Raw genomic sequence first — 11,608 nt, 5'->3', positions numbered from 1 at the left:
TAACATATAAATATTGGGATGATGCTGTCTTTTATTTTTGTGCCGGTAAATAAATGGATCTTTAAGAAATGGGTTCAAACTTGATTTCACTGGACACAAGAAAATATTTTTCACAAATAGATTTATTGATGGCTGTATAAGTTTTGGGCACAGTTATTTGTTAATTATGATAGCTATTTTAGCTATAAAACAGTACATGTATTTTCATTTGACAATTAGTTTTTTAATGGGTAAACAACTTCTGTGATGTTTTGACGCTGTATAAATATATTTCATAATACATTGTATAAACTAGACACATAAGGGACATTTCACAACCATAGTGTATTCATTTAATTCAAACACATCTTTGTTTTCTTCCAAATGTTCTCAACAAACCATAAAATCCTCAAACACGACTTGCCTTTGCAGCATGACAACTCAGTTTTAGTAGTTTAATGCTGAGCTGTTGGTTTCTCCTGACCTGATCACATGCTGCCCTCCACTGTGAACTTGTACCTCTTATGCTGCGAAGTTAGGCCTGAAGCTCCCTTCAGTCTAAAGGAGACGATTGGCTAGCTACGAAACATAACAGATGCAAACAGGAAGCCACGCAGGAGCTAGCAGCGGGATGGTCCTGACGCCAAGACACTCTGGGTTAATGGAATATTTTCTTCAGGGGTAATTGTTGCAAACTCGGTGCTTTTCAGTGGTTGTCTGTGGTCTCCAAAGAATGTATTTTGCTTTTGCAGGATCTTCAAATGAAAAAGTAGGACAAGTGAGAAGCACATGTTCCACAAGATGAACTATCAATAAATTACCTGACACATTAAGCCCCAAAGGGCGTACAACACATGGCGGGTGATAATTGAAAGATCAGACGCAGGATTGGAACAGACTGAGACATGGACATTGCACTGCCGCAGCAATCAGCAAGGGTTGAACGACTGAAAATAGCATTAAACTGTCCACAACTCTGACAGCTGAATCCAAGTAATGTGAATCACTTTGACAAAATTTCGAGTAAGGAGCCAAATATGGACTTTTCTCCTAACATGCCGACAATGACCGACACCCAAACACCACATCACACCTGCATACATTTTAAATGTGTGTATTTAAAGCATGACATTTCAACACTGTTTTATCAGCGCATGTAATGCTTCAGGTCTATAAACACAACATTTGTTTTTTTCTCTAGGTGTGACAACAACAGACGGTGTAAAGCAGATCCACTGCAGGCCAGTGTCCGTGGTCATTTCTGTGTGTGTGAGTGTGTTATATGGTTGTGTATCTTTATGAGTGGCGGAGCAGCTGGGGGTTGTAACGTGATGCCAAGATGCTGCTGTCCCTGGGAATGCTAATGCTGTCGGCCACACAGATTTACACCATCTTCACTGTTCAGCTCTTCGCCTTCCTCAACCTGCTGCCCGTGGAGGCTGACATCGCTGCTGTGAGTAATTAAAAGTGCATGTAGGGACTAAACAAAGAAACATACAACAATAATATGACGGTGTAATACAGTTACACCCTCGTAGAAACGCACCTCCATACCAGATGAACAACAACAATGTGATTTCAAAATATAATAACTTTAATCAAAAGTAATTACACTTTTTTTTTCTTCTGTCTTTCAGTACTCCTTTGACAATAAAACCGATAACTTTGATGACCTGCCTGCACGGTTTGGCTATCGGCTACCCAGCGATGGACTGAAGGTGAGTTCAGAAGGTATTTGTGTGACAAACTAGTCAGATGATTTGTTTCCAGACTAAATGACAAACCTGCACAGTTCATTCGAAGGTTTTTATGATCTCTAATTAGATTTTTTTTTCAGCATGTTTGCACTTTACAGCTCTGCTCCACTGAATTAAAGTTTAACCATGAAAACATAAAAAAGCAAGCTGTATTTTTGTGTGTGCAATGAAAAGATCCTATTTGTACCAAGCAGTGAGCAAAATAACATAATTTGTATGGCTAGCATTAGTACTGAGTGCACCTTTCAAGTTTGCAGCAGAAAGCAGGTTCTATTTTGAAAAACATGCCAAAATGGATTTCAAGTCGATACATATGTCAATGTGTGTGTGTAGCAGGAGCCAGCTACACGTCAACATGACAGAGGAGCACACACAGGAAGTAATACACTCTAGTACATTCTGGTTGTACTTAAATAAAGCTTTATCAAAGTTTGACAACATGAAAATGAAACAGTTCCCAAACATTCCTGCTCTGTATTGAGGGTTGTGATCAATGTGTGTTGTTGTGAGGTTTCTGTATTTAACCCCCCCACCCAGCAACACGCACACTGCTTGATCCACAAAGCTCACAAACAGAAGGGATGATTCATGTCTGCTATCTAAACTGAGCATTGTGGACGTTTCCCACAGTCAAGAGCCCAGTTGTTGTTGTTGTTCAAAGGCTTTTTAGGTTACAGAAGCAAGCTGATGCCTTGTTTTGTGTTTGTGTACGTGCAGGTTAAGTACAGTATGTTTGCACACTTGTGATTACTGCTACTTATCTGAATTTGTCGATGCTATGTTTAGCACCATTATACCATCGTGGTAGACCCTCAGCATCATTTTGTCACATGAGTGGTGATCCTGTGGTATATTTTAGGAATCAAACCTCTGGTTAAGATGATTGGTTGCGTTGGTCTCACAACAGGACGTTTGAACACAGAGTGTTTCTATTTCCTGTTTGCAACTTTCTTATTTGTTAAGAAAGTCATGGGAAGTGACTGCAATGGAAATGCCACCTTTCTTTAAAAAAAGAAAAAAAATCAAATATTAGACACATTTTGACATTTTACAGTTTTAGAATTTCAGAAAAAGCACTAAGGGGAAAAAACAGGTTACTTGAGCCAAAAATAATTGATTAGTTTAATAAATTGGTTAAAATGTTGTCCCAGCCCTAGTGTATTACTTGTGTCCCTGTTGCTTGATATGGGCCTCACCAGAGGTAGGCTGCTGTGAATGAAGTGTCACCCGGCAAACAGCAGGGATTAAGGCACACTGTCATGTTGCCCGCTAAGTGTGTTTGAGCACATTATGTAAGATTCTGCGTTGTGAAAGCGGAAAAATTATGCCTGTCTGTGTCACTGGCTCTCTGTCTTGCATTCTCATCTAATCTCTGCGTCTCATTTTTCACTACTGCTGTCTAGCCGGGCGCTGAGTCCGTGTGCCATGCAGACATGGGCTCTCGTCCCTGAGGGCTCTCCTCAGTCCGCCTTTTAAAGCACCTTGCTCTGCCCAGCCCGTGTCTGTGTCTGTCTGAATGAGCTCGGTACAGAGACGAGCGTTTCAGCTGTGATTTATAGCTGCACTCTACTGTAATGTAAGAGGATGCCCACATTATCGTCAACATTACCACGAGTTAAGAAGGAGTAGAGAAGAACTTCCCGTCTTCTGTACTGGACAAACGGAATGATGATACTTAATGGAGAGTGCACTCGCTCTTTGGCTGATGCAGTTTCACTTTCCTTCTCCCCACCACAACCTCCTTTTTATTTTTACCTGCACTATTTGTAACTGCTGTACAGATGAGAACTGACCCCTGTAGATTCTGTGAGTTTTCAGGACTCAGAAATACATATTTAACCTCTTTTAACATGCATGTCCCCACCGACTAATTGTGCAATTGTTTCACAAATTCATACACGATGAGGAAAGAGGAACAAAAACTCCTTCAAATGTCACGTGGTCGGCAAGGCCTCATTTTGGAACATCCATCCATCCATCCATTATCAGCCGCTTATCCGGGGTCGGGTCGCGGTGGCAGCAGGTTCAGCAGGCCGACCCAGGCTTCCCTCTCACCCGCAACACTTTCCAGCTCATTCTGGGGGATCCCGAGGCGTTCCAAGGCCAGCCGGGAGATATAATCCCTCCAGCGTGTCCTCGGTCTTCCCCGGGGTCTCCTACCAGTTGGACGTGCCTGGAAAACCTCTAATGGGAGGCGTCCAGGAGGCATCCTGACTAGATGCCCGAACCACCTCAGCTGACTCCTTTCGACACGAAGGAGCAGCGACTCGACTCCAAGCTCCCTCCTGATGTCCGAGCTCCTTACCCTATCTCTAAGGGTGAGCCCGGCCACCCTGCGGAGGAAGCTCATTTCGGCCGCTTGTATTCGAGATCTCGTTCTTTCGGTCACGACCCAGAGTTCGTGACCATAGGTGAGGGTTGGAACATAGACCGACCAGTAAATGGAGAGCTTCGCCTTCCGGCTCAGCTCCCTCTTCACCAGGACGGACCGGTACAGCGCCTGTTTTACTGCTGCAGCCGCACCGATCCGTCTGTCGATCTCCCGCTCCACCTTACCCTCACTCGTGAACAAGACCCCGAGATACTTGAACTCCTTCGCTTGGGGTAGGCAGTTTGTCCCCACCTGGAGGGAGCAATCCACCGGTTTCCGGCAGAGCACCATGGCCTCAGATTTGGAGGCGCTAACTCTCATCCCTGCCGCTTCACACTCGGCTGCAAAACGCCCCAGTGAATGCTGGAGGTCACAATCCGAGGAGGCAAACAGGACCACATCATCCGCGAACAGCAGAGAGGCGATCCCGAGACTCCCGAACCGGATCCTCTCCGCCCCCTGGCTGCGCCTAGATATCCTGTCCATGAAGGTCACGAACAGGACCGGTGATAAAGGGCAGCCCTGGCGGAGGCCAACACCCACCGGGAACGTGTCTGACTTACTACCGAGGATACGAACACAGCTCCTACTGCAGGCGTACAAAGACCGGATAGCCCGTGCCAACGGGTCCGGCACCCCATACTCCCGCAGCACCCCCCACAAAAACCCCCGAGGGACCCGGTCGAAAGCCTTCTCCAAGTCCACAAAGCACATGTAGACTGGTTGGGCAAACTCCCAGGACTCCTCCAGTAGTCTTGCAAGGGTAAAGAGCTGGTCCACTGTTCCACGACCGGGACGGAATCCGCACTGAAAACTCCTTCAAATGTCACGTGGTCGGCAAGGCCTCATTTTGGAACATGTAATGTGCTTATGCTGTTAAGTCACACTGTACATTGAGAGATTTGGGTAAAGTTTGTAGTTCTTATGAGGCACACTCATTTAATATGTAGCAATATGCCTTGCAGTTGTATGATGCCCGGAGAAACCTCTGGCATCACAAGGCAGCACAAGCCTGTTTACTTTCGGACGTTTCCCTACAGGGAACGAGGCTTCCAACAGAGCCCTCCCTGTTTCCTCTTACACAACTCGGGCTGTTTACGGTCGCCCTCCCGAGTCGCAAAGCTGGGCCTGTGTACACCTACAGTGTGCAACAGTTATGCTTTGTTTTATATCTGAGGTGCACGTATGAGTAGCTTGACTTTGGAGATCACGGTTATTATTATTGTAGGATAAATTGGGCAACATCAAACTGTTGACTTAAAAGCACGACTGATGAATACAAAATAAGTTTGCCTCATTAAAACTGAGAATCTTTGGTCATGAACTTTGGTCATGAACTTATTTAAGACCTGTCTCCTTCCCAAAGTCTGCTTCCGTTTTTGATGTAGTGATGCAATACATTAGTAATTTGTATGTAGAGATTCAAATTTAGGGGTGAGAACATTTTATTTGTAAAGCATGACGTTTTTGCTACATCCTTACATTTAAAGATCTACAAACAAAATAACTACTGCACAGCCGTTGCATAAAGATAGAGTAAAAAATGCAGCATTGCCATCTGAAATTAGGTTGTATAGAAGTATAAAGTGGCACAAAGTACCTCAAAACTATCACATTGCTTGAATGAATATTCACTGTCACTTTAAGTAAAGGAAATAGTTTTTGTAACATTGCTGCAGAGAGATATCCACGGCTTCAAACTGTGTACACACGGTTCAGCATCGTCCATTTTTATACAGATGTGACCCTGGCGAAGAATGGATACCAGTCTTAAAATAACCAAGTTCCCTTTTCTCAGCAAATTATCGAAACACCACATAGCTTTTTGTTTTTATTCCATTTATGTGCCCACTTCCACTTCCACAATTATAGGCTGATCTCTAGTCTGAGAAGAAATGCATGTGTTTCCTTTGGAAAGTCTAAGAGTTTTGGATTGTGCAGCAGCAAAACTGGTAAAGTCTCTTAAACGCACCCTGGAAACTATGTGAAAGTGAAAAATATATAATATGTACAAATGTAAATATATTGATTTATGTGTACCATTGAAGCCAGGTGTGTATGTGAATGCTTGTCCAGAAATCACATTTACTTACTTCTAATACTGCTTCAAGATATTTCTGAATGTCTGATTTATTATGCAGCAGGATGGACTTCCTCCTGTCAGTTGAGAAAAAAACAGATTTTGCACCAACATCGCCACAGTTATTTCCTCTAATTAAAATTGAGATGCATTTGATTAAAGTTGTTGGTGTATAAAGAGGTGGCAAGAAACACTCCTTCCATTTCGCATCTTGCCTCCAGTATCGCACGTTCAGCAAAAGATGGAAACATTGCACACGAGGAGGCTGCAAATTGTTAGTGGATAATTATATGTCAAGTATTTCTGCTTTTTTCCACTGTGCTTGAGCGCGTTTCCTCCCTCATTTTATAAGACATGCATTTTAGATGAACTAAGGACTCTATTAACAAAATAATCCAAACTCAAAGGTTGACTTCGTAGCTTCTTCTTAGCTTTTCATCGCAGCAGTGGGTCAGCAAATGATCTAGCTCAGATGTTATGTGACTTAAGTGTGAGAATGAAAAGCTTTGAAAGAAATAAAAGCTCTCATATAGCTTGTGGATAGTTGCTGCTTAAACATGCTCATAGCCTGTGTCAAACACGCAAGCAGTAAAATGTTGATTCTGAAAGAAAGATATGAGGTTTTTTCTTTGTTTCTTCAATGGTTTGTTATGGAGATGAAGCCTAAATGCTCCTGCATGAGTCATTTCTCTTGTGCCTGCTTCTGGTAAAAATGTAATGAAGTGATCGTAGATGTTTTACAGCAGATAGTCTCCGTCAGAGACTCACTGTACGTTTACAATGATTAACTTAAAGCAAGTCCAACTAGCTGCCTTACTCAGTCGTTCTCTTGTTCTTTTGATCTTGTTCTTTTGATGGAGTTACATCTTGTTTCCTTTCCACACCCACATTGTCTCAGCCAGTCTAGAATGTGACCCAGAAACAAACCCACATTATTTGCAGGTTTAAACTGCAGGGGGGGAGGAGAGGCGGGAGGAGGAGTCTGAACATCATTGAATATGAGTGTGGAGTCACACAAACTGTAATCTCCTTACAAGAAGCCCCAGTCAGGCTAGAGCGAGTTATTAATTCCTCTGTTATTTCTCAATCTGAACCCAGAGCAAATCTGCAAACAAGCCCTATAGTGAGATTGTTAGTGACAGGATTACGTGTGATCACTGTGCAATAATTTGGAATAGTCCACCAGAGAAATCCCCTCTTCCCGCTTGAACTCTGCAACAACAGAAAATCCCTCTTAGTCTGTCAGCACTTTGCATCGCATTAGTGGAACAGGTGACTCGAAAAGACTTCTCTTTATTGTTGAACACAACTGTATCTTTTCTAGTTATTTATGTATAAGGTGAAGGGAATCCTTCACTGAATTCACAGTTATCTTCTCAAAACTTGCATCAGAATATTATTATTTCGTCCGGTTGGAGTCGAGCTTTAAGACCCAAAAGAAGCAGCAAGGGATGTCTTACTTAAGTGTTTAGATTTTCTGATTCCCACATGTTTCTCTCAAATATTAAGCTTTTTTTAACTGATAGCTAATTCAGTCTTATCTTAACCAGTGTAGCCAGAAGAAAAACAAAAAACAGCTGTAGCCTCGATGATTCACTGAAGGCTCACTATTGGCGTCTGCTTGGTGACATTGGAATAACTTGTACAATTTATCTCAAAATGTTTACTTGGGGAAAATGGCTAAAGATGTGAAAAGAATACAGGGTATTGCCATGGCATGACCGATCCAGATAAAATACACTTTGTCACTCACAGACAATTGTCAAGTGTCACAGCATCCCATGGTGTCATGTTAACTGGTATACAGATGTTAAATTTAGGAAAATAGGAGCAAAACAAAATTCGGTCGCGTGTTCAAGTTTTGGTATCTGGAGAGGAAAATGGTTTGATTAGTGTATCCCTTGCTACAATAACAAAAAAAACAGGTATAATTCTTCCAGGCTTATGCAGACCGCAGAACCTCATATTCACAGTAAAGGCAACACTACGTGATAATTGAAATATAAATATTGTTACAGAAAAACAAGGTCCCATGTCACTCAGCTTGGAGTCTGACTTAGATTCGCTTAAAGTGGTATTACATTCTTGTGGTGTTAAAATGTGCACAGACCGCAATTGATCTACATCTCCTTTCAGTCAAGGTTTTCAGGATTTCCCCTCCTTCCCCAGTTATTTCCTGTTTTTCCACTGGCCTTTCTGCAGTTCTTAGTTTAAAAAAAGAAGAAGATGTTTTTCTACCCAACAGAGGGCGCTCTTGCAGTTGTTTCAAAATCCGGTAGAAGGAATGTGAGGCAGTGGCACAGTGATGTCATTTAACAGCAAGGCAGGGCTGCACTGGAGGCGGCACCCAGAGGTGACGGCAGTGGGTGATTCCCTCATGTTTGCTCGCCCTGATGTGATGATTTCACAGATCTCCCTGACCCCCAAACTTGACCTTTCATACGTCAGCTCTTACCAATGTTGGCTTAAAACCGTTGCGGCAACCGTTGTCAGCAACGTTGACTCCTTTATTGTGTAGCTTGGCTCGAATTGTGAACAAATGTGATGTGTCACTGTGGCCATTTTCCATATGTGACTCAGCTGCAGTGTGGCGGCCGGGAGGATGCACTCACACCGTGTGTGTGTGTGTGTGTGTGTGTGTGTGTGTGTGTGTGTGTGTGTGTGTGTGTGTGTGTGTGTGTGTGTGTGTGTGTGTGTGTGTGTGTGTGAGAAAGAAAGTGCTGACTCTACGGGCTGTTTTTTGTGTGTGTTGGCTTTAATATAGAGAGAGAGTTGAAAGTGGCTGGCAGAGCTCCACAGCAGTCCACACTTCCTGTCCACCACCCTGCCGCTGACAACACACACACACACACACACACACACACACACACACACACACACACACACACACACACACACACACACACACACACACACACACAGTGGTGTGAGTTACACTTGCATAAGAGCAGCAGAGGTTTAGAAATGTATATCAGTTCCCTCCCTCCTCTTCTCCTGTCTATTTTCCTTTCATCATTTATTTTTTTGTTTATCTTTTCTCACTATTTGCCTTTTTTGTCTTCACCGTTCTATTTTTGTCTTTCTCCATCTTCCTTTCCTTTTGGCTCTGCTCTTTTGTCTGCATTTCAGTGGGTCTCTGCCTCCATATTTGTATATTTTTCAGCCTTTGTTCTCCTTCCCTTTATCACTCTGTCAGCCTCTCTGTCTAACCCTCTCTCTCTTCTTACTATCGCCGTCTCATCAGTCACTTCAAAAGCTGTTGCTGGAAATGGGACTAAGACAGGAAGTAGCAGAGAGTGAAAGAGAGATGGGAAATGCAAGGTCCAAACTGAGAATACCAGCTGTGTTGAAGGCTTACACACACACCATTTTTGTGTGCCAGTGATATTCTTCACTCCAGTGGAAAGTTCTGTCTTAATTATGCATGCATTACCATCTTCAATGTATGTTTGGTTTGCTAGTGTTACATCTGGGGCTGCAGCAGGCTGCGTCTCAGCGTTTTTAATTGTAATTTTCTTCAGGATTGTTTTGATGGATGTTGGTAATCTGGAAGCAGCAGTTGAACAAAGATGGCGCTGCCAAGACTTTGGGTCATGGAGCTGACACTGGATACTGGGATGTAACTGTGTTGTCTTTAGCCTCTTTTATGGGGTACAGGCTCACTAAGCAGGTCCCTAAATCAGCATTTTAATCTGACAATCTGACAAAACAGTGTGATCATGCATTGGACTGCTATTTCCTCACTAAAGTTTTTAGAAACCCAGAAAACATATCATGCACCTCAGTGCAGATAACTTGTCATGCTCTTATGAAGCCACTGTCATTTATCACATTGTGAGATAGTGATTTTTAAAATAATTTGTGGCTTGTGATTTTTCCTTGTTTAGATATACCAATGTGCCTTTAGAGGTGTGATAAAGTAAGCCAATGACCACTTTGAATCTGCAGGCATGAATTTGTGTCAAAGTGCCCTTCATTAAAACTTTTTATTTATTGATACACGCTTTGATACAGGATTGAGTAACTAGTATATTTCTGACAAAGAAATGACCTTGCTTTACAGTAATTCAGTTTCAGTTATTACTGATCTTTTTTTGTCTGCAAAACACATGACATCACTCAAACATTTTAACTAAAGAGTTTTTTAGTTCGTCAAACAAAGACTGCTCTTCATACAAGTAGTATAATACATTTCAAATGTGTCGTATCATTGATTTGTGGTGCTATATAATGCTTTCCATAGATAATCAATATATTATTTTGGAAAATGACTCTTGATTGGCGTTTGTTTGACGTCCTGGGTAACTTGGATTTAAGCCATTGATGTATTTCCCGCACCATGTCATGTCTGATATTGTCATTCTCACAGGGCTTCCTGATTGGTGCGCGACCAGAAAATGCGTGCGAGCCCATCGAGCCCCCTCCGAGGGACAACATGACGGGCGCCTTCATCGTCCTCATCAAGCGCTTCGACTGCAACTTTGACATCAAGGTACAGTGTATACTCTGTTGTGTGTGTGTGTGTGTAGTTATTTTCAGAGATGCAAGTCCTTCTTTACAAAACCACGTCACACCCTTAATGAACGGCCACTATCTTGAGTTCTCGAAACATAACTAGTTTAACTTTATGGCCAAGCAAAACATAACACGCTTTATTCTGAGAGCTAAATAGGACACTGACCTTCTCACCAAAACTCTGTGCAGCATAGGTGGTACATTGAATTATGTCCGTTCTTTGTTCAGTGAAAACAAAACATTTTGTAAGCTCTCATTTTAGTGCATAGCAACACCTGGAAGTAACCGACAGCATCATTCATTTCAGCAGCTGTTGATTATAAAAGCAAGCTGCTAAACGGTGTCTGTGAGATGCTGCACTCTGATGTGTGTTGCCTCACACTGCATTTATATAAGATTAGGTCTGTTCTGGTTCCCCGAAACACAATAACCTGCAAGAGCATCTCTCCCACTCCACCGCCTCTTGTTTTTTTCCTCTCCTGCTCCTCCAGCTGCTACGGTTTGGTGCGTGATGCTGGACTTGTGTTGAAAGTTGAAAAGTTCTGTTTGCCGCTGGTAATACGTTTTTGCACTGCCGGCCACGTGCAGTGAACAGAGGGTGGTGAAGGCATCATAAGTTATGTATTGGGAGTGTTGTTCAACACTAGAGAAGAGATGTTGAGACAAAGAGATAAAATAGAGAAATGGAAAGGAGTAAAAATGATGGTGTCTGTATATTTGACCTGCCATTGAAAAAGCAGTCGAACAAAGCATCTAACCGCAGTTAACGCTTAACTAACGGATGCAAAGTCAAACACAGTGGCTATGAATGAACCCAGGATTTTGTGTTGAACTGGGTCAGTGGCAGTTTTGAAGGAAACGTGTCGCATGAATTGCACACAAATCGCATTCAAATTTGCAACACCA

General features: G+C 42.6%; 1 protein-coding gene across 1 annotated transcript in view; it reads left to right on the top strand.

Moving 5' to 3' along the window:
* Positions 1-1,292: 1,292 nt before the first annotated feature.
* The window catches only part of rnf13 (ring finger protein 13), a 34,527-nt gene continuing 24,211 nt past the window's right edge, over positions 1,293-11,608 (top strand). Inside the window, exons 1-3 of the mRNA XM_079221465.1 lie at positions 1,293-1,432; positions 1,617-1,697; positions 10,557-10,679. Coding sequence (XP_079077591.1) covers positions 1,319-1,432; positions 1,617-1,697; positions 10,557-10,679 — 318 coding nt within the window. The 5' untranslated portion in view covers positions 1,293-1,318. The remainder of the gene's footprint in view (positions 1,433-1,616; positions 1,698-10,556; positions 10,680-11,608) is intronic.

The sequence above is a fragment of the Taurulus bubalis genome (genome assembly GCF_910589615.1).
Source record: "Taurulus bubalis genome assembly, chromosome: 7".
Taxonomy (NCBI): Eukaryota; Metazoa; Chordata; class Actinopteri; order Perciformes; family Cottidae; genus Taurulus; species Taurulus bubalis.
This window is presented reverse-complemented; position numbering and strand designations above follow the sequence as displayed.